Source organism: Mustela nivalis (assembly GCF_964662115.1).
Source record: "Mustela nivalis genome assembly, chromosome: 9".
Lineage (NCBI taxonomy): Eukaryota > Metazoa > Chordata > Mammalia > Carnivora > Mustelidae > Mustela > Mustela nivalis.
Window position 1 is genome coordinate 70,933,069 of NC_139028.1, and position 23,373 is coordinate 70,956,441.

General features: G+C 45.9%; 1 protein-coding gene across 4 annotated transcripts in view; it reads right to left on the reverse strand.

The window, feature by feature from the left end:
• SCUBE2 (signal peptide, CUB domain and EGF like domain containing 2) overlaps positions 1-21,060 on the reverse strand; it is a 69,959-nt gene extending 48,899 nt beyond the window's left edge. The window contains exons 1-5 of one of the 4 annotated variants that reach the window (XM_082683063.1): positions 20,762-21,059; positions 19,281-19,403; positions 12,164-12,289; positions 6,781-6,915; positions 1,456-1,581 (exon numbers count right to left, since the gene is read on the reverse strand). In XM_082683063.1, coding sequence (XP_082539189.1) covers positions 1,456-1,581; positions 6,781-6,915; positions 12,164-12,289; positions 19,281-19,403; positions 20,762-21,017 — 766 coding nt within the window. In that variant the 5' untranslated portion in view covers positions 21,018-21,059. Of the gene's footprint in view, positions 1-1,455; positions 1,582-6,780; positions 6,916-12,163; positions 12,290-19,280; positions 19,404-20,761 lie in introns of all 4 variants that reach the window. The other 3 variants (XM_082683064.1, XM_082683066.1, XM_082683065.1) reach the window with 3 other exon arrangements.
• Positions 21,061-23,373: the final 2,313 nt, after the last annotated feature.

Below are 23,373 nucleotides of genomic sequence, written 5' to 3' on the forward strand. Positions count from 1 at the left end.
TGGAGTTTCATTCTTGTGTTTCATCATCATGGGGCAGCTGTGTCCAGACTGTGGACACCATTCATTCATTTAGTAAACAAGTGTGTGGCACATCCTGTGCTGGGCACTGGGGAATAACTGAGGGGCAAAAATAAGAGGAGGTCCCTGACTTGGGGGTGTTCGCAGTTGGGGGGACAGACACATAAATGCACAATTCAGCACATGTGTCATGTGCTATCATTGAGGAACCAACAGTGTTGTGAGAGCCAAAATACAAAGTGGCTGCCTGGCTGGTCAGGGCAGGCTTCTGGGGACAGTTAGTGAGGTGCGCCAGGCTGTAGAGCTAGGAGGACCTACATCTGAACGCTAACTGGGTTCATGCTTCCTATGCAACCTTGTTGCTTTACCTTCTCCACAATTTTCTCTACTAAAAATGAGGATAATAATACTTAGCTCAATAGGGTGGTGATATTAAGAAGTCAGTGGAATTGGTACATCTTTGGACAAGCCTTTACATGTAGTAAATGTGCTCTCAATAGTAGTTAATCTCTGGGCGCCTGAATGGCTCAATTGGTTAAGCATCTGTCTTCGGCTCAGGTCATGATTCCAGGGTTCTGGGATCAAGCCCTACTTGGGACTCTCTGCTCAGTGGGAAGCCTGTTCTCCCTCTCCTTGCCACACCTCCTGCTGTGTTCTGTCTCTCCCCCTCTCTCTCTGTGTCAAATAAATTAATAAAGTCTTTTTTTAAAAGTCACTATTCTGCTTGTCATTATTAGAAGTTAAGCAGAATATTGAAAGTTAAGTGAGAATTCACCAAGCCAGGTCTGGAGGAGTGCTTGGAGAAGGCTTGGAGGTACGAAGGGACACAAGCTGTTCTCTGACAGGCAGAGGCTGGGTTTTGGGAAAAGGAGGCCGATGTGGCTTATATAAGAAGCAGGACCAGGAGGCACCTAGGTAGCTCAGTGGGTTAAAGCCTCTGCCTTCGGCTCAGGTCATGATCCCGGGATCCTGGGATCGAGCCCTGAATCAGGCTCTCTGTTCAGTGGGGAGCCTGCTTCCTCCTCTCTCTTTGCCTGCCTCTCTGCCTACTTGTGATCTCTGTCAAATAAATAAATAAAACCTTAAAAGAAAAAGAAGAAGCAGGACCAGGTAGCAAAGAGCTGGGGTTGCCAGATGACCACATCTGATTTTATTCTGTGGGAACAGGGAGACCGGCCCCAGCATTCACGGTCCTTCTGGATTTTATTTCCTTCTGATTGGTTTCCTTAAAAAGCATCATCTTCCTTCCTCCCTTCCCTCGGGGAGACCACCCCCGGTGCAGCGAACTTAGTCCTCAGTGGAGGTGAGTGTCCCGTGACACCCACCTTCCCTGATGTGACCACTGTGTCATGAGGTAGCGTTTCTGATGCTGGGCTGCACAAGACAATGTCTGGGGCAGGCTGGATCCAGCACAGGCATGTGCTAGGCTGTACTTACAGACACAGTCTCTCTGGTTCTTGGCCAGCTCAAAGCCTGGCCGGCACTCACAGGCAACGCTGCCCCTTGGGGCCTCCTTGCAGATGTGACTACAGCCGTGATTCTGATTCATGCAGCTCAGACCCTCTGCAAAAGAGCAGCATGCAGCCAGTGACCAGACTGTGCATACAGTCTGCAGCCCCAGGGGCATTGCCAAGGGCTGGACAGTGGGACCTGACAGCCTGGGTCTCCGTCAGCCCCACATTTTAAGAGAACATGTCATTAAAATCCAATCAGGTCAATTAACAGAGACATGACAAATTTCCTCTGTCACCCAAGAGATACGATATCTCAAGTCTCCTAAAGCGGAAAGAGACCTTTCCTAATACACAGAAAAGAAAGCTCCCACCAGGGGCTCTCTGGTGGTTGTAGAGCCATGCCTGCAGACCCCAGGAACCAGCGTAGACTCTCTGCCAGGTTGTTACCCATGCTGACCAAGAAGACAAAGAAAGAAGGAGGATCTCTCTAAGAAAATCTGCAGATAGTGGTGCCTGGGTGGCTCAGTCCTTGAGCATCTGCCTTCCATTCAGGTAATGATCCCAGGGTCCTGGGATCAAGCCCTGCAGGAAGCCTGCTTCTCCCTCTCCCACTCCCCCTGCTGTGTTTCCTCTCTCACTATCTCTCTGTCAAATATATAAAATCTTAAAAAAAAAAAAAAGAAAGAAAAAAGAAAATCTGCAGATAGATGAAGATGGCCAAAGTTTTCACATACTCTTGAAAATGATTTTCTGAAAACATCAACCCTCATCTCTCCCCTAACCAAATGCACATTTTGGAGGTGACTGTGACTAAAGGCATCAGCACACGAACACTGGCCCAGGGGCCTCTCTTCTGTGAGTACTCTCATTTAATCTTTGCACCCCACCCCCCATGGTGGGCTTGAAGCACACCAGCAAGGGAGCAGAGAGAGCCCGCAAGCAGGTGGTTTCTGCAGCCACTGTAAAATTCTCTCCAGGTAGACTCTCATTTTCATTGCAGTCCAATCTTGTGGTAACAGTGCAGGGAAGGGGGGTAACTTCCCGAGCTGGTTTAACATGCATTTAAATGAAGGGAGTTCATAACATAGTGTACATCTGTGTAGTTTTCCAGAATCCTGCCTCTTCTCAAAACCTATTCTTTGAGACCCTGCCACCTGCCAGCACTCTGGAGGAACTATTATCACGCCCAACAGTATTTTCAAGACCTCCTCTCCATTCGAACTGTGTTATTGACTACACGCCCATCTGATACTTCTTTGTATCTGTGCAAAGAACATCTTTCAGAGTAGGTTTAATGGTTCTCAGCTAACAAGACACTCTCTAATGTAGGAAGTAGTAATGCTGTTTTAAACATGAGTACAAGGGGTGCATGGGTGGTTCAATGGGTTAAGCCTTTGCCTTTGGCTCAGATCATGATCTCAGGGTCCTGGGATCAAGCCCCACATCGGGCTCTCTACTCAACGGGGAGCCTGCTTCCCCTTCTCTCTCTGCCTCTCTGCCTACTTGCAATCCCTCTCTCTGTCTCTGTCTCTCTCTCTCTCTCTCTGTCAAATAAATAAATACAATCTTTTAAAAAAATAAAATAAACATGAGTACAAGAAGTTTTCATTCAACTTCTCCAGGATCCTACACTGTTCTGTATTGTGTCCTTGAAACCTTAGCCAAGTGGTTCTAATTAAGTCAAAAGTCACTTCTCTCCAATTCTCACTACAGAGCTGTTGATCTGTGCTTAACTGGAATAGCCGTTTTAATACAAACAGATGTCATTCCTCTTCCAGAAGACAGTGTAACGGTTAATACATCCCACACTCTCTTAAAACCATTTTGTTTTTTATCTGACAGTTACAAGCTGTTTGGACTCCCGCACTCCGTCTGCGGGACGTCGCTGAGATCCATTCACCCGTGCCAAGGCTGCTGCCCATTAACACAGAATGGGGCTCATACCCGAGCAAAGCTCTCTCATAGCTCTGGCTGGTGATTTGTGGAAATGTTATTTGCTTCTAATACTGAGACGGCACAGGAGGTGAGAGCTGCCCCCAGAGGCAACGTTCTATCCTCCTAGGAAGGCCCAGCAAGAATTACCTTTATCCTTGGGTCAGCAGGACTTTTGGGGTCACAGGTGCCAGAAAGCACCCAGAGCTGAACATAACAGCACCCCAGAAAGGCAGCAGGAACACCTGCCACGCACACTCCTCGAAGAGGTCAGCTGCTGCCGCTTCTTCTCACTCTGTCTACAAGTCTGGGAAGACATCTGCAAAGTGACCTTTCCTGCCTCAGAGCAGCAATTCATTCACACAAGAAATATTTCATAAGAATTGAGTATTTAAAAAACAAACAATCGAACAAACAAAAACCTGACTATGTGCCAGATGCTGTGGGGATACATGAATATCTGTCCCCTGATGCCCTATCCTATTGAGTTATACCAAAGTTACCAGGAGATAATAGATGTTAAAACAGCTCTGGAAATGCCAGGGGCTTTTCAAAAGGGGCCCCTGAAGCTGTTCAAAGTTCCCCGATGCAAAAAAAAAAAAAAAGTCCACTGCTAGGGAGGCAGATGGGTCTGGTCCAAACTGGGAGGTCCTACCATGGTTCTCACTCCCTTTGCCCAAGAAACTGGGCTGGCAATCATGTTTAGGGCTGTTAGTTCACCAGGAGGGAAATAGCTCAAAAGCACTAGAGACACACTATTGCGGTGGTCCCACTGAGGAATATTTCTGGAAACTGGAGAAAGACAGGCCTTGCAAACCCAGTGGAAACATTATGTAAAAGACGGAACCAGTCCCTGCTGAGAGACAGCCCCTTCCTCACGATCCTGACACCTTCCTCCTACTCTGAAAAGGCAGTGGTGCAAACATCGAAAAATATTCTCAGAGCAGACAAAACGAAAGAGGAATGCTCATTTTGAGAGCCTGAGCACCCATGAATAGGGACAAAGCCTGGCTGGGGCAGAATGGCTCTCTCCAGCCTACCCCCATTACATGGGTGAAAACACACAGTCTCTTTACCAGAGCTTTGGTGTCTCTAAGAATAAAAAATAGAAGAAAAGAAAAATCAATAGCTTAAGCTTTCCCTCAAAATCATCTACTATGATCCCCTGAAGAACATTTAGTAAATAATTATTAAAAATAACCACAACACCAAAAAACACTAGCTTGCAGGATAACCAATTTTGGAGTATCAACAGGGGTTTTCAAGCCCACTTTAATACAGTTCCTAAGGGTTTAATGTGCACATCAAGGAGGAAATCCTAAAGGAACACTGTTTACACACTGTTCTATTTGAAGAGTTGAATCCTAAGGTTTTAGGATGGTCAGGGTCTCAGTTATCAATGCTATAATCTGTTGGCCCAGGCTGCCATGAATTCAACAAGAAATCAGGCTGCAACGGCACAGACAGCACTCCCAGACCACAGCTCAAATTCTTGGATTTTGGTTTTAGCTCCAGACAAGTATGTTCGTTTTAAATACTCTTCAGAGACTCCAAGAATGTCTGAATTGTAGAAAATTTAGAAAACACAGATTGCAGAAAGGAACTGCTTTTGTATTTACTTCTGTTAGGAAAAGCCTGTGTCTGTAATCAGTCTGGAGGTTCTGTGGGAGGGGACAGAGGAGCTGAGCCACTGCTTTGGAAGCACAAGGGTAAGAGATGATCTTAATTGCCGTGAACTGCTTTGGGAGTGGGTGGGGATCTCTCCTGTGTTCAAGCAAAGGCCTGACCCACAGGTCCCCACTTCTGTCCGAGGAACCTATAGGGAGAGCGAGTGACTTGAGGAGGTGCCCTGAGTTAGCTCGTCCTGCAGGCTTCTTAATCCCGCCTCATCCCAGATGTGAGGCTCACAGAAAAGTCCAGAGAACCCACCAGGAATATGAAACCCAACTGCTACTCTATTAAGGCCACACCTGCGTGAGATAAGAGATCTGTCAGTTAGAGTCAGTGTGTGTCTCTCCTGCCCAAACACTGAGAACCAGCAGGCTCAGGGTGATAAGACTCATCAAACCCACTGGCCTGTGACCATTCCTTTTTGTACCCAAACAGCCTTTTCCAGTCAGGTAGAAGGAAGAACCCATCATTCTTGGAAAATGAGGCAAAAAAATCATCTTCCACAAAGACACTCTTGAAAAGTCACAGAAGGGGCACCTGGGTGGCTCAGTCAATTAAGCAACTGCCTTCAGCTCAGGTCATGATCCCAGGGCCCTGAGGTGAGGGCCTACTCGGGGTGAGTCTGCTTCTCCCTTTCCCTTGACCCCTTCCCCTGTCTCGTGCTCTTTCACTTTCTCTCTTTCTCAAATAAATAAATAGAATAAAATAACTAAAAAGAAAGAAACAAAAGTCACAAGAATGCTGATTCAACAACAAACCTACAAATGTGTGATTAAATAGCAAAAGAATTAAACTCGCCTCATTCTTCAGTGATGAGAATGAACGAGCAGCACATGCCAAAAGGAGAGAATAGTCTAGTGTTCAGAGCACTTCCCTCACAAACACACACAGGCAACCCCGGGATGACATAGCCACCAAAACGTAGCCCTTTGGCTTAAGAAAGAGCAGAGAATTAAAAACACATCACAATTAAAAACACAATTAAAAGCACATCACGTTAAAAGTGGCTGATCGGCCACATGTGCTTAATGCCTTCCCCCCAACTCCAGAGAATCCACTGAACTAACAGAGGAATAATAAAGGTATAGACCCAAAGCAAAGAGAACAAGATGGCGGCCATCAGAAGAGCCATCTACAAATTTCTGGAGGAATGGTAAACAGTGGTGCGGGGAAACCACAGCATCAAAAGCCCATGCCTGGGAGGGGGTCCCTCTGAGCTAGAACCCCAGAGGCTCAGAGTTCAAAAGTGGGAGACCCAGGGAAGGCTGGATCCGGGTCTGCAGCCCCTCTAAGAAGGCTCTGCTCCTCCCCACCCACCCAGGGCCCCGAGCGGGCTTGCACTTGGAGCTGTGGTTTGCAGCACCTTTTTGAAAAACTTGGCAGATTGTCCATTACATTTCTCCTGAGACATCTAGTCATGTTTGAAATGTTCTCTATTTAAAGATTAGAATCAGGAATGTGAGAATTTGAAGAGACTCAGAGCTCACCCCACCCAACCCACTTATTTTGCCAGGTGAGGAAGTGGAAGCTAAAATAGCTTGCCCAGGGTTACCCAGTGGCAGGGACTGGACTCATCCTCACGCTTCCAGATTTTCACATAGTTCATGAAAATCACTGAGTGTGGGGGAGGGTCTCAGAGGTGGCCCTGCCCCCCAAGCCCCACCCACCTACCCACCCACTCCCACCCACAGCAGAGCCGAGGCACCTTCCAAGCGGTGAATGCACGTGTGCTGATTGTCACTCAGGAAAAATCCCTCCTTGCAGCGGCACTCATAGCTCCCCATGACGTTGACACAGGTGTGCTGGCAGCCGCCATTGTTCTCCAGGCACTCGTCCACATCTGGAGGGAGAGGAGAATTAGCCTTTGCTCTGGGGACGGTTTCAAATGCCACCCCTCCCTGCAGCTCAGGGACACCTGCTAAGCAGAGATGAGGTCTCTCTTCCTTCCCTGCATCACAGCAGTTCTCAAAACTGAAGTCAGCAGGGTCTGGGGCTCCCTTAACTAGGCCTTCCTCATGAACACACGATAATCAATTTAGTAAGTATTCATTGAAGATTTTCTGTTTCCCAAGTATGGTGCTAGAGGAGACAGTAAAACACAGATGAGTAGGATCAAATTCTGCTCTAGGAGCCTACCCTTCAGCAGAGGGAAACGCAAATAAAAGAATAAAATGCAAACGTCCCGAGTAATTGTGAGACCTGGTAAAAGTGGGTGCAAAGGAAAAAGAGGCCACTTGGTTGTGGGGTATCAGAATGGGTTTTATGGAAAAGCTGATGAAAGAGGGGCCCTACAGAATGTCTTCAATTCTAAATCAGGAGAAGGGAGTCTAGGCCAAAGAAAGGGCATGAGCATAGTACAGATGCTGGGGAACATGGGTATGTTCCGATAACAGTGGCTATTCAGTTTGGCTGCAGCACAGGTCCATGCAGAGAAGTTTCAGGAGATAAAGCTGGGAATAGATTGGGTCATACCATGGAGGACTTTGAATACCGGACAAAGAAGTTTAGCCTTATTTGGGAGGCAGTCAGGAACCACCATAGCAAAGGTGGCTTGAATTGGGAAGACCCATGAGTTCTGAAGAAGGTAGTAGCCAAGGAAGGGGTAGGATGCAAGGAAGGAGAAGAATCGAAAGCCTGGGAGTGGGGCTTCACATGTGTACCTGAAATAGCCTCAGCTGGCACTAATTGGGGACCAGACCCGGGGCCTGGCCATGGGGATGCCTAGGAAGGAAGAAGTAGAAGAGGACTGTGGGCGGGGTGCCTGCAGGGTAGAAAACCACGTGGGCATCGGGGTGGGGGTGGCCGAGAAACATGAAGACCAGAGCCAGACGGGAAAATGGGGGTGGAGATGGGGTTGGCCCCCACCACGGCAGGGAGGTGACGTGTGTGAGATGCTGACCTGCAGGCCTTGGTCCAGTAGGCAGGGGAAACCTGAGTCTGGTGTTGTGAAGACACCTCTGAAAGCCGTTGACTTGTGGTGGCCTGATAAAACGGTGGATGTAGATGAGGAAGCTGAAGGCAGGAGTGGGAAAGGAGAGAAGGGCTGCAGAGAGCACAGGGCCAGAGGCAGAAGTCAGGAGAAGAGCAGGGGCAGGAGGATGTGGAGGAGAGAGCAGAAGACCCAGAGAAAGAGTCATCAGAAAGAGAGGGAGGGAGCCCTCCGCCGCTGGTCTTCATCCACCTCCCTGGGGGTGGGATTAGGGACTTTCCTTCCACTGTGTCGTGTGTTACTCCATGCCTGGTTCCATCAATACACAGACCATATTGCATTCTCAAAATCTTTTTTTAATTTGTATTTTTTGACCCCTCAGACCTTCCACTTATCCATCTCCATGAAACTGCAGGCTTCTTGAGGACAGAGATTTTTGTTTTATTTAGAACAGCCCTGGAACTGCAGGTGTACATTGCTCAGTGCATGAACAAAAAAAACAGGAGAGCAGAGCATCACCAGAGCCAAAGCAGAGGAAACTTCCAGAAAAGTCTGAAACATGACAACGCTCAAGGAGAAGACTGATAGAAAAATAATTTACTGGGGCACCTGGGTGGCTCAGTGGACTAAAGCCTCTGCCTTCGGCTCAGGTCATGATCTCTGGGATCGAGTCCCGCATTGGGCTCCCTGCTCGGCAGGGAGCCTGCTTCCTTCTCTCTCTCTCTCTCTGCCTGCCTCTCAGTGTACTTGTAATTTCTCTCTGTCAAATAAATAAATAAAATCTTTTAAAAAAAATTTTACTTTGGGGCACTTGGGTGGCTCAATCAGTTAAGCATCCGACCCTTGATTTCAGCTCAGGTCACGATCTCGGAGTTGTGGGATCAAGTCCTGCATCGGGTCCTAAGCTCAGCAAGGACTCTGCTTGTCCCTCTCCCCTTGTTCCTCCCCCTGCTCACTGGTGCACATGGGCTCTCTCTCTCTCTCAAATTAAGAAATAAAATCTAAAAATTTAAAAATAAAAATAAATAATAAAAGCAATTTACTTGTACAGCCTGATTTCCCATGTGCCTAACACTAGCTTCTGGGCACATCCATAACAAGAAAATTCACATTTAAATATCTGTTATCTGGTTTCAAGCTTCAGATCTTACAGTCATGCATCCTCCCACACTACCAGGCAGATGTCTTTCTAAACAGATGGGACTCAAGCCATCCCCTCAAGCCTAACAAACTTGCCCTTCTCTATGCCAAAGGGTAAAGGGAGCACATTCCAAAGGTTGAGACGCGCCGGAACACACCTGGCTGGGGTGTTCCACGATGAGGACTTGTGGTGAGCAGGAGAGATCTGCTCCCTTAAACGCCAAATACTGGATTGGTTTTGAGTCAAGGTGAGCTCCCCTCTGAGCTGCCACTCACCACCCTACACTTAACCTACCATTCCTTTCTCTAAAGCCATTAGAAATGTTCCACTGAGTTGGGGGATTGTACTCTGAATTAATACAAAAAGTGTGCATGTTCCCAGGCACAAATAGGTATCACTTGCTTGGTCAGTTTCACCAGACTGCAAAACACTGCTTCTCAACCCTGGCTGCGCATTAGGACCCAGATGCCGGGACCCCACCTCCTGAGATACTAAGGTAACTAGTCTTGGATGAGACCTAGGCAATGGTGTTGTTTTAAACTTCTAAAATGTTCTAACGTGCAGCCAGAGTTAAGAACCACTGCCACAACACTGAATAGCTAGAAAGCACTCCTAGACGCTCAATAAAAGGAAACTGAATTCAGGAAGGAGAGCTACACGGAAGAGCTGTGTTTCTCAGGCTCCCATACATTCAGGACCTTGGAGCATTCTGGGTCTGGTGCCAGAGTTAAGTGGTATGTGTACTGTGTATATTCTGGCGAATATATTTGTGGCTAATCTGTGGTGAGGGGCCGAGGAGAGGATCGCGGTCAGCCCAGGGAATGCAAGAAAGTGCTGCTCCTGAAAAGTGTTGGCCCTGAGCTTCCATGTCACAAAATACTTCAGTCCTTTCAAGTCTATTTATTTGACAGACAGAGATCACAAGTAGACAGAGAGGCAGGCGGAAAGAGAGGAAGGGAAGCAGGCTCCCCACTGAGCAGAGAGCCCGACGAGGAGCTCAATCCCAGGATCCAGGGATCATGACCTGAGCCGAAGGCAGATGCCCCAACCCACTGAGCCACCCAGGCGCCCCAGCCCTTCCAAGTCTAACTGGCACAGAAATCTCTGTGTCTGCTGGTCCTGCTCTTCTTATCACACCACTTCCTTTTCTCGTGGCTTCCTTTAAAGAATCCTTAGCCCCTTCAGATACACTCAGCATATCTTCATGATATTTCTGCTAGGCAGATCCTTGCTACCAAGGCCACAAAGACACCCCAAGGAGGGGAAATGAAGATAGTCTGCTGAAATACCTGTGTTAGCAGCCAGGGCAAGGACAGACTCCCGGCCTCAGGACTTCTGAGCCGGCCTTGACTGAGAACCACCCGACCCAACCTGACCCAGGTCCCACCCTGGGATGGTTTGCTCCTAGGAAGCTCACTCATTCCCCCAGCCAGATGACTGGATCTGCCCTTAGGCATAAATTCCTGCAAATGGCACTTTTGGCAAATCAAAAGGAAATGTGAGATTCACCCCCAGAAAAATGGTAAAATAAAACATACAGCATGTGTCCCCAAAACTTACACACTGAAAGTGACTTCTTCTTCTTCTTCTTCTTCTTTTTTTTTTTTTTAGTTTTTAATTAATCTCAATTGACTGCTTTTCTCAGAATTGGCTCTCTAGTGTCTTTTTGAGGTCCTGACTGCCCTAGGCAGTCTGCAAAGGGGTTAGTGAGGCCTTGGCCTTCAATCAAATCTTCCTGACAGTTGCGGGCTTGCAAGGCCAAGTGTTCTGGCCCAAAGACTGATCTCTCACACAGGGTGCTAACAGGAAGGGCCAGAATCTATATCAGCGTGGGGCTCCAGGGGACACTGAAGTAGGATAAACAACATACAAGGGTTGATTTCCAGAGAGAAAGTCTTTCCTTGGGGTGCCTGGGTGGCTCAGTGGGTTAACCCTCTGCCTTTGGCTTGGGTCATGATCTCAGGGTCCTGGGATCAAGCTCCACATCAGGCTCTCTGCTCAGCAGGGAGCCTACTTCGCCCTCTCTCTCAAATAAATAAATAAAACCTTTTTTTAAAAAAAGTCTTTCCTTCTCCACCACTTGAAAAACGAGTTCTGTCTGTACTTATCCAGTGGCTTTTATGCTGACCTTTTTATGTTTAATCGAACAGCCATTCCCCCTGTACTATAACGAAGCATCTCAATAGCTATCCCCTCCATGTCAGGGCCTAGCTCAAGTTACTCCTTGGTCAGCCAAGCAGACATCAGCAGGTTAATCACACAAAGGGTCATCAGTGTCAAAGGACCCTAATGCCATCTGTTTCCCAGGATGTCCTTCTATACAACTGATAGCACCAGCCTTAAAATGCAAACAGACCACAAACACCTGTCTGCCACGTGTGCTGTATCCCTTAAGACTATTCAACACCCAGCCCACTCAGCCCCATCCAGTTGCTGGCTAGTTCTGAATTCTGTTTTATTCCCAGCATAAGCAACCACCATAAGCAACGCTCTTTGCAGTCCCTAACTCCAGGACTAAAACTCCAACAGATGGTTCTGTTTTGTAGAGTCAAAAGAGGTTGTTAATGGAAAGTTTCTATTTGAACTTCTTAGTCTCTTCAGCAAAAGGTGGTGGTGGCGGGGTTACCTAACTGAGATCCAATCACACATTTGAGTTTTCAGAATAAGCAGTTTTACCTAATTCTAGGACAGAGATACTTACAGCGTTAAAGAAATGGTTAAAGTCTTTCAAATCAAGACCAAAGGTCTTAAAGGGGACAAGTCAATGCTAGAAATGAGTAATAACAATGATGTCTGTCTCTTTAGACTAATGGAGAATTTATATCATGAATGATCCCATAAAAACTGAAACACTTTAACTGGTTTTCTGTCAGAGAGTGTGATTTCTAGGGGGCCAGGAAACACAAATCTCTGATCCCCTTTTTGTTTTAATGAGTATGTTTTCATCAAAGGAAGCAAAAGGGCAGAGCACCAGCTGATAAGTGAAGGAGCACCGACATTTCCAACTGTTTTCCTTACCAAGACAATTATGACCATCATGAGCCAACTTGAAGCCATCAAAACAAGTGCAGCGATAATTGCCTGGAATATTCAAACAGTCATGGACACAGCCTCCGTTGAGTTCATTTTCACATTCATCAATGTCTGAGGAATAAAACAGAAGTAAGTAAGAAGTAAAGAAGGGGCCATTGCTTAGGATGGAGATAGAAGTATTTACCCTCTAACCAGTCATCCCACTTCCAGGAATCTACCCTCAAGATACGTCTCCAACAACGGGAAAAATAACATGCATAAGGTTACTCACTATAGTATTCTTTGTAATCACAAAATACTAGAAACAACTTAACTGCCCACACATAGGAAAGTAGTTGAAGAACTATGGTACATTTATTCGATGAAGTACTGTGCAGCTATTAAAAAAAAAAAAGGAATGAGAAAAATCTCTGAACTGATTTGGGGTGATTTCTAGGATATGCTATTAAGTTAAAAAATCAAAATGGAAAAGAGTATCTGTAGTTTATTATCATGTCAAAAAAAATCGGGGAATATGAAAAACACACACATTCCAGAGCACTTTTTGGCAGAACTTGACAAACTTATCCCAAAATGTATACTGAAATGCAAAAGACTAAGAAGAACCAAAACAATATTGAAAAAGCAGAACTTCCCTTTGATTTGGAGGACTTTCATTTACCAAAAAGCTATAGTTATCAAGACAGTGTGGTACAGGCATAAAGAAAAACATACAGATCAATGGAACAGGATAGAGAATCCAGAAATTAACCATCATATATCTGTGGTCACTTGATTGTAGACAAGAGAGCTAAGGCAATTTTTTTTGCCTTAGTCATTTCAACAAACGGTGCTGAGACAACTGAATGTCCATATGCAAAAAGAAGAATTTAGACCATTAACTCACACCTACACAAAGATCAACTCAAAATGGATCAGGCTCCTAAATGTAAGAGATAAAACTATAAAACCTTTAAGATAAAACATAAAGCTTTCATGAGGAAAATCCAAGACCTTGGATTAGGTAAAGATTTCTTAGCTACAACATCAAACATACAATTCATAAATTTTAAAATTAATGAATCAGAGTTTATAAAAATTTAAAACTTTAAAGGAATGCCTGGGTGGCTCAGTCAGTTAAGCATCTGCCTTTGGCTCAGGCCATGATCCCAGGGTCCTGGGTTTGAGTCCCACATCGGGCTCCCTGCCAAGCTCAGCAGAGAGCCTGCTTCTCCCTCTGCCCGCTGCCCACCCCACTTGTGTGTGCTCTCTTTCTCGGTTTCTCTGACAAATAAATTAAATCTTAAAACACACACACACACACAATAAATAAATAAAATGAAGACAAGCCACAGATTGGTGGAAAATATTTGCAAATCACATACCTCATAAAGGATTTACAAAGAACTTTCATAACAATAAAAAGACAAACAACCTAATTTCACAATGGGCAAAGGATTTGAACAGACATTTCACCAAAGATGATATAGGAATGGGTAATAAGCATATGAAAAGACAGTCAACATCATTAATTATTATGGGAATTCAAATTAAAACCACAATGAGATACCATTTCACACTCACTAGAACAGTTTTGATAAAAAGACAATAACAAATGTTGAAAAGGATGTGGAGAAATGGGAACCCTCATACATTGCTGATGGTAAAGTAAGATGGCACAGACGCTTTGGAAACAGTGTAGCAGTTTCTTAAAAGGCTAAACAAATTTCCCATGCAATCTAGAAATTTCTATTTCTAGGTATATATTCACGAGAAATGAAAAACTATGTCCACACAAAGACTTGCAGGTAAATGTTCATAGCAACATTATTTATGACAGCCCCAAAGTGGAAACAACCTACATATCCATCAACTGGTGAATGGATAAACAAAATATGGTATACCCATTCAATAGACTATTAGGCAACAATAAAAAGGAATAAAATGCCAGTACAGGCTACAACATGGATGTGCCTCGAAAACATGGTAGGTGAAGGAAGTCAAAAGCAAAAGATCACATATTGTATGATTCTATTTATATGAAATATCCAGAAAGGCAAATCTGTAGAGGGAGAAAGTAGACTAGAGGTTGTCCGGAACAGGGCTGGGAATAAGGGATCTTACTAAGAAGAGGAAAATGTTTGAAAATTGAATTATGTGATAGTTGCACAACTCAGCTAATTTACTCAAAATCAATTATTTGTATACTTACTTTGAATTGGTGGATTTTATGGTATGTAAATTAGAATTCACTAAAGTAGTTCAAAAGAAAATACACATTTATCAGGGCACCTGAGTGGCTCAGTCAGTTAAGCATCTGTCTCTCTTTTTTTAATTTAATTTAATTTAATTTTTTCAGTGTTCCAAGATTCATTGAAGCATCTGACTCTTGATTTCACGATCTCAGGGTGGTGAGATGAAGTCCTACGTCAGGCTCCACACAGATTATGGAGCCTACTTAAGATTCTCTCTCCCTCTCCCTGTACCCTCCCCCACTCACTCATACTTATTCTCTCTCTCTCTCTCATTCTCTCTCTAAAAAAAAAAAGAAAGAAAGAAAAGAAAAGAAAATACACATTTATTTGCAAAACTAGGAAGCAGGGAAGATAAACCTGGTTTATCTTCTAGAAACTAGAGAGACTGGTGATCCATGGTGTGTAGGAAGAGGTTGAAAAGGAAGAATGAGATACAGGGCAACAGGAATGGGGAGAGGGAGTAATACTTCTCTGTGTATGCCATTTTGTATAGTTCTGAATCTCAGAACCATACTGATATACTCATGAATACATACATACATACATAAGGACATACTTATGTACTTATGTACATACATACAATCAACCAGTATACAGAGGTGGGGGGAGGGGAACAGATACAAACAGGGTACAAAGAGAAACAAATGAACTTAGCTATACAACAAATGAGTAACAATCACACTGAAGGATACGTAGAAGAAAAGTACTAGCCAAGTAACTTTGAAAAACATCTTGACTGAATGTTGTAAGGCTAAAAATAAAAAGAGCTATATACAGATACTGTACCCCAACTAATAAATCTGTTTTACTTGACTTTCAAGGCTATGGAATAGTAGTTTTGTAGATTATTTATGTGTATACTTGGACTCAACAAACAGGTAACTAACTGTATTGCAGATAATGAAAGTCATCTTTTTCACTGTTGGAGAAAGAAGTTATGAAAAAACAAAGAGGGAGCTCAGATTTTGTGGCATTGCTTTGGAATCCAAAGCATCAGTGTAAGCCATTGTTTTTAATATAGATGCAAATAGATATATACAAGGAATAACTATAAATAAATGTATATATATATATGGGTTAGGATACATACTTAGATTTCTTTTTTTTAAAGTATTTTTTAAAATATTTTATTTATTTATTTGACAGAGAGAGATCACAAGTAGACAGAGAGGCAGGCAGAGAGAGAGAGGGAAGCAGGCTCCCTGCCAAGCAGAGAGCCTGATGCGGAACTCGATCCCAGGACCCTGAGATCATGACCTGAGCCAAAAGCAGTGGCTTAACCCACTGAGCCACCCAGGCGCCCCATACTTAGATTTCTTAGATCTGTGTACTGAGAGAGCCTAGGAGCAATGACATCCCAGTAACAATGAAAATACCAATCTTGGCTTCTGTGCACCATTTTCCAATCAAAGGAACCGGGGCTCATTGGAGAAGTGCTTAGTTCCAGGGTCAGGGAAGGGAAAATACAAGAGGAGTCTATGGGATCTTATGGTACCAGAAAACCAGGAATTTCTCAAAAAAGGATAAGAGCATGTCAAAAGGACATAGGAAACAATGTGAAGGAGTGCCCAATGGGTAAAGCTGGAATAATTTGGGCCCCAAATAAATTATTATACATATAATTAAATACCCATGAGTCCATCTGGGCATAAATGTATAAATGTATAAACAGGGGAGAAGCAAAAGACCTTCCTTACAGAAGAATCTCAATTAACAGATGTATAAGGGATGAGGGAAATATAAAATTACCAGTTATTACATCACAGTAATAACTGTTATAGGCAAGATCCACAGTTGGATGCTAAAATCAGTGGGCAAAGATTTGAAACAGGATATTAACACCGACTAAAAGTATCTGCCCTAACATGTGTGTTCACTGCAAAATGAAAAAAATTGTAACGTTGCAATGGAGAAACCCAGGATAAACCATCTTAATCATGGGATCAAGGTTAAATATCACCAGTAATGGGACATGTCATGTCAGGGTTGGAGGAGACAAAGGAGACACAACAACTAAATGTAATGTGGGACTCTGAACTGGAATGGTCTGGGGGTGGAAGATTAAGAAATAACTGGTGAAATCTGACTGCGGTCTATAGCTTAGCTTGAAGTATTGAGCCAATGTTAATTTCCTGGTTTTGATATTGTACTATGGTTATATAAGCTGTTAACACCAGAGTAAGATAAGCTTAAGTCATGTGTGAATTCTGCACTATTTTTGCAACTTTCATGAAATTTAAAACCATTCCAAAATTTAAAAAAAAAATTTTTTTTAAACAGCTCCTCAATACAAAGGCCAAGTTTAGATCCATCCTTGTTAAATTTGATTCAGTTCCCTAGATTGAGAAGTAAGAACAACACAATGAACACTGACCGCTGAAATATCCCATCTCCAAAGTCTGGGATATAAACAAAGACCATTTAGAATAAAACTTCATTTCTTCAAAGCCACTTTGGAATTATAGTATTTTTAAAATACTTATTCAGGGTCCATATTTTCATTCCTCCAACATTTTGGCAGAAAAAAACTATGGAGGATAAAATTCTGGCCACTCTGGGAAAACCTACTTCCTATCCTTATACTTAAACAGCAGCAGTGAAGCTGACAATAAACACAACAGAAATGATACCAGGGTTTAAACGAGTGAGCCATGGAACACACATAAAAGAGTTACATCTTTAAAATCCTACATCTTTGAACTCTTGCAATCTTTATTTTCTCACCTTTTCTTTCTTGGAAGAAAGTTTCTGCTTCCCAATGTTTGTGCCAAGAAATCTGAACCAAACAGGGACATCCTTACTCACTAGCTTTGTAGGTATTCAAAAGTATTACAAGTGTGTAAAAGATCATATCCCTCTGGTGTTTTAGTTTTAAATAACATTACAAAGAATATATACCCCTGTTAACAGTGATTACCTGTGGATAAAGGAATAAGAGGGTCTTTAATTTACTATTTCATATATTTTCTGTATTGTTTGACTTTTTATAATAACAATATATATATTATTATTATTATTTTAAAGCCAATTTAAATACATAAAAGCAACAACTCCAGTCAATCATTATTTTAAACTAAATAGTAGACTTTTCAATGATAAACTATCAGTGACTCAATTTCATGTGTTATATGTTGAGCTCAACAGCTAAGAATAAGGAAATTCTTTCTACGTGTCATTCCACATCATTTGCTAAATATGTACTCTATCTCAAAGAACACATGGCAGTTTCTGCACCCACCCCCACTCCCAGAGACTATACAGTGACTAGAACACCAGTGAAAAAGTAAACATTTCCCCCCCCCCCAAACAGGGTAAGAACATGTGCGAATTCCAGTACTGTAAGTTTAGTATTTAATACAGTGAGGATGTGGTAGAGAGGAACTAGCGGAGAGAAGTTTCAGAGAGAGGTAGCCTTTTGGCTTCCCATGATGAAAGACAGAAAGAGAGAGATGGTTGCCTGTCTCTGGGAGGACATGATCTTAGAGAAACACAAGGGCTCTAAGGATAAGCTACCAACCTCATTCGCTGTAAATGTGACTGCGAGCACGCCTCCTCTGATAGGAGAAGCAAGTTTTGCTTCTCATGCACAAAGAAAAATATAAATATTGGGATTTCTTACCCACCAATGAAGGACATCAGGATGCTGAGTGAATATAAGAGATATGGGTCTAGGGCGCCTGGGTGGCTCAGTGGGTTAAGCCACTGCCTTCGGCTCAGGTTATGATCTCAGGGTCCTGGGATCGAGTCCTGCATCAGGCTCTCTGCTCAGCAGGGAGCCTGCTTCCCTCTCTCTCTCTGCCTGCCTGTCTGCCTACTTGTGATCTCTGTCAAATAAATAAATAAAATCTTAAAAAAAAAGAGAGAGAGAGAGAGATGGGTCCAGGGACAGAGCTAGGGTAGACATCTGACTTTCTTCAACCTGCAGGTTAGCTCTGCGGTTATGGCCACAAGTCCCTTTCCCAATTCCTCAGGGGCCTCAGTGTCTCACATCTGAGAAATGGTAATGGCTCAGAGCTCCCTGAAAGAGAAGAGCCCTGCCAGCTCCAACATGCCATGATTCCATTCCCAAGAATAGCCTCTTCCAATGAGTGCCCAGTGTCTGGATAGTTCTGAATTTCAGAGTTCCTGACACTGGCCCAGAACACAAGATGGCAGAGTCCAGACTTTTGGCTCAAAGATCTAGAACTCTAAGGGTTTAAAATACCCCTTTGCACACCTTTCAGGTACGAGCACGCGGCTCCAAATGAGGCAGGCCCTTGGTATAACTCTAAAGCTTGGGAGGTCACAACACCAAACAGCCCAAAGTGATGAGCAAAATGGAGCCTCCAGAGCCAGCAGGCGAAGGCAGAACTCCTACCCTCAGACTCAGGGCAAGGGTGTAAACTGCCCCAGGATGGGGCAGAAGTGGCTGTCCTGATCCATAGGGCTGCTGACTTTCTGACCCCAAACTGAGTAGGACCAAAAACACCAAAGCACCTCTTTTCCCTTTCACAAGCTAGACGAAAGGGCATTTTGGAACCACATAAAACTATATGATCTATTGGGGAGGGTATGTGCTATGGTGATGCTGTGAAATGTATAAGCCTGACGATTCACAGACCTGTACCCCTGGGAAAAATAATATATTATATGTTAATATAAAGAAATTTACTACTTTCTGGGGGGTAAGGGGAACTATATGATCAGCTCTAGGGAAGACCCGATATTCCTAGTGCTCTAAAGGTCTGAAATGTACTTCAGAAGATGGGGATATGACCTGAGGGGCAGGGGAGGAGCACTTTTACCACAATGAGTGGCCACCACATGAACTGAGGGGGTGGGGGCCTTCACCTGCTGGTCGACTTACCACGGGTCCCCAAGTTGCTTACCCTCACACTGCCTGCCCTCTCCCTGGTAGCCAGGCTTGCAGGAGCACTTGTAGGAGGTGAGTGTGTTCTGACAGAGGGCGTTGGTGTGGCAGTCATCCAGCCCTTGGGCACACTCGTCCACATCTGCAAAAGAGCACAGCAAGCTCCTGGTACGGTACTCCAAGCCCTTCCTGATCTGGTCTAGGCTGTTCTCTAGCTTCACCTCCTGCCAGCCCAACCCACTTCACTCCTCACCCGCTAAACTCCTCAGGAGACCCTGGGATGAACCATTCCACTTCCAGCCTCCTGTTCCCAGGCACAGCCTGTTCCCTCTCACCAGACTACTCCCCCACACACCCTTTCTATTCATCTGCAAGACTCAGCTCCAATCTACCTTCTCCAGGAAGCCCATCATGATCCCCCAGTGTAGGTGGTATCCCCCACAACCTGCTGTCATATTTATCTCCTTTCATAGCACATATCTCACAGGATTGTCACTGCTTTCCTGCCAGTCCTCCCCTCTAGATGGTGTCCTGATTACAGACTGCATCCTTGATGCCAAGCACAGTGCCTGGCACATGATTAGGCATTAATAAATGCCCGTTGAAGGAAAAGACCAGATTGGCAAAAACAAAACAAACTGTAACAAAAAAACCAAAACCTGAGAACAAGCAGTGTCAGCTTTCTCAGGGGTGGAGGTACGTGGGGAAAGCTCGCCCTGGGCTCTGAGCTCACCGTCCTGAGCTCTCAGATGGCCCAAAGTGGGAATGGTTTCCACACCCCATCAACCGCTGCCCACCCTCTCAACCTGGAAACCGGCTTTGGCTGAAGTATTTCCTGGGTTGACACCATTCCAGGATGTTAACTAAAAAACAAAAGTTTTGAAAATACTGCAAGTTCAGTTAGTGCAGCACGTCCAGAGGACTTATCTCCCACCGCAGGGGGAAATCCGGGTTTGTTCGGGCTTAAGGCACAGGATAAAACAGGCTCCTCAACCTGTGCCCGTTTCTCAGAGAAAAAACCAGAGCCCACCCTGAAGCCTACAGAACTTCCTGGCTCCAGAAGAAAGAAGGAGCAAAGCTGCCAGGACCTCACGGAGGTACCGCGGCCGGGACCCTCAGTTTCCCCATCTACACAAATGAGGAGCTGGACCCCGAGAGTTGGGTGCCCTCCGTCCTTCTCAGTGGGCGGGAGTCGGCCCAGCAGGCGACTCTCCGGGAACACCCGGCAGCGGGACTGGGGAGAGAACTGTCATGGGCCCCGGGTCCGAGGCCGGGCGGCGACCCTCAGGCCCTGGGCCTCTAGCCCAAGCAGTCCTGGTGCCGTGGCCGGGCCACCGGGTGAGGCCCCAAGGGAGCGGGGGCCACGCGGAGCTCCCGCAGCGAAGCCCACCCTGGCCCGCCCGGCGCGATCCCACCGGGGGACCCAGGACCCCGTCCCGGCGCCGGCCCCGCCCGCCCCTGCCAGGTGCGTGCCGAGGCCCCGGAGGTGCTGGCACTCACCTTCTGGCGGTCCCGGGGAGAGGCCCCGGCCGGGCGGGATGGCGGTGGTCAGCAGCAGCGGCAGCAGCAGCGGCAGCAGCAGCGCCCGGGCGGTCCCGGGACAGCCGCGGCCCAAGCCCCCCATGAATGGCGCGGCGGCTGCGGGCAGAGGCGGCGAGCGTGGCGGCGGCTCCGGGAGGTGTGTGCGGGCGCCCTGCCCGCTGTGCTCTGACACCCCCGGCCCGGCCCCGCCCGGCCCCCGAGCCCCGGGCCTCATTTTCACACGGTCCTCCCCGGGCCGGGCCGGGGCGGGCGGCGCGGGGGCAGTGCCTCCCCTCCCGGCGCCCTCCCTTCCCCCTCCGGGCGCTGGGCGGAGGGGGCGCGGCCGCGGTGGCCCGAGGGCGGCTGTCAGCCTGGCCGGGAGGGCCCGTGGCCCCAGCGCAGGCCCCAAGCCCCGTCACCAAACCGCCGGCTCCCTCACCCCCGCCCCACTCCAGCCCTCAGAGCCTTGTGCTTTGCCTGTTTGCAGTGTCCTACAACTTGACCCAGTCCCTCTTGTGGGACAGATAGCACTCTATTCCCACAGGAGGCTCGCAGAAAGTGTCCTGTGTAGCTCAGAATCTTACAGTCCCCCAAACCCTAAAGCCACCTGTCGGGCTTTCCCACTCTCCATTTGAGAAGGGTAATGTGGTTGGAGTGAGCAATTCCACATACTTCTGACCCTCAGGAACCTGAGGAGAGGACCACCTCAGCTTGCTGCTCACCTTCTCATGCACGCTGCACCCTTCTCCATGCTGCCCAAGCCAGGCCTTTTGTGATCCCCAGCCCCAAGCAGGGGCCCACTGGTCCCACGGCTCTGCAGCGTGCTTAGACTTGTTCCTCTCTGGTACACCGCTGGGCCACAGTAGAAATTGTTCATCTCACTTAACACTGGTTAAATGTATCTATAGGACAGCCTAAAAGGTGAAGAGAAAGGGGGCTAGCAGTCAAAGGTGAGTCAGCAGGGACAGGAGACAACACCAGTTTTGCCTGGGTCACATGTGGTGTCTATGACCACCTGAACTCATAAACATCAGGTCTGGCCAGCTGCAAATACAGGCAGCTCCTGGCAGCCAGCCCTCCAAGCAAGACAGTCCTTACAAGGGAACACATGCATACAGGAATGTCCCACACGGCCTCTTGCCATGAGCCCACTACACTCAGCATCACTCCAGGAACAAATGTAGCAACGATTCTGAGATGCTGTTGTTGAACACCATACTCAGGTTTGTTTTTTTTTTGTTTTTTTTTTTTTAAGATTTTATTTATTTATTTGACAGAGAGAGATCACAAGTAGGCAGAGAAGCAGGCAGAGAGAGAGAGACAGAGGAAGCAGGCTCCCCACTGAGCAGAGAGCCTGATGCGGGACTGGATCCCAGGACCCTGAGATCATGACCTGAGCTGAAGGCAGAGGCTTTAACCCACTGAGCCACCCAGGTGCCCCATACTGAGGGGTTTTATTACATTTTCTCCTATGCATACATATACATACATGCATGCATATACATGTATGTTTGTATGTACACGTGTATATATTTACAGGAGAAAATTTAATAATGAATGTATATGAATAGTGGATACACACACACACACACACACATACACACTCCTTTGGTAATCAGAAAAAAATAAATGTCACAAAAAACACCCACATAGCTCATGCACAAGAACATGTCTTCCTAGGGTCCATCCCCTTTCCAGGGCACCCCGCTTTGTAGCACACCCCCACCTCTCCCACCCCCAACCCCCATCTGCTGCCCCTGTCTTTCCCATGCCTATGGGTCTATGCGAAGAATGCCTCTTTGCGCCTTCATTGCTAGTGCGGCTGCCTGATGGAGAATCTGAGAAAATAACTTTTCTGTGGTTGTTTTTCTTTTGACCTTTTCATCCCTCAGTGAAGGCAGGCAGGTTGCATCCCTTTTTCTGTCTTTTGCCCCTCCCTCCTATCCCCTTTTGTTTGGTTCCGAGAGAGACACTCAGCTATTTCTGGTCATAAGGATGGTTTTTACACATTTGTAAATCTTCACTTAGTGAAACGTTCCCTCCGCCTTTGTCTTTGTGTCCTTAATGGTAGCCATAAATTACCGCTTTCTTTTCTCTGCGCTGCATCAGGCTTCATTGCTTTTGAAATGATCAAAGTTATTTTCTTTTAAAATCCAACTAGAAACTGCCCATTGTGTGGCACAGACCTCTTTAGCTCCAGTCAAAGCATATAAATACATAAAGCTGCCCATTAAACTCTACGGGAGTCTCCTCCAGCCCTTGTTGTGCCTGGTAAAGAAATAAGACATGTGCTGTTCTTCCCCTTCACTATTTCCCCAAGTTTATGTTTCAGTAAGAATACAAATTAATTATGATAAGACCCAGTGCTTTTTTGCCTAAGAGGGTCAGTTTTTGTCACGTTTCCCGGAAAAGTTCACCACTGGCATAAATCTCAAAAAATGTTCTGAATTCTATTTTGTTCGCCCCGACTTCCATACAAATGTGCTTTCAGCTGGTTGGCTCCCAGACTCCTGAGCAACCTTTCTGACACTTCAGATTAAAGTCAGTATGGTTTACAACTGGAAATTTCCAGAGGGGAAAGGCTCCAGGAG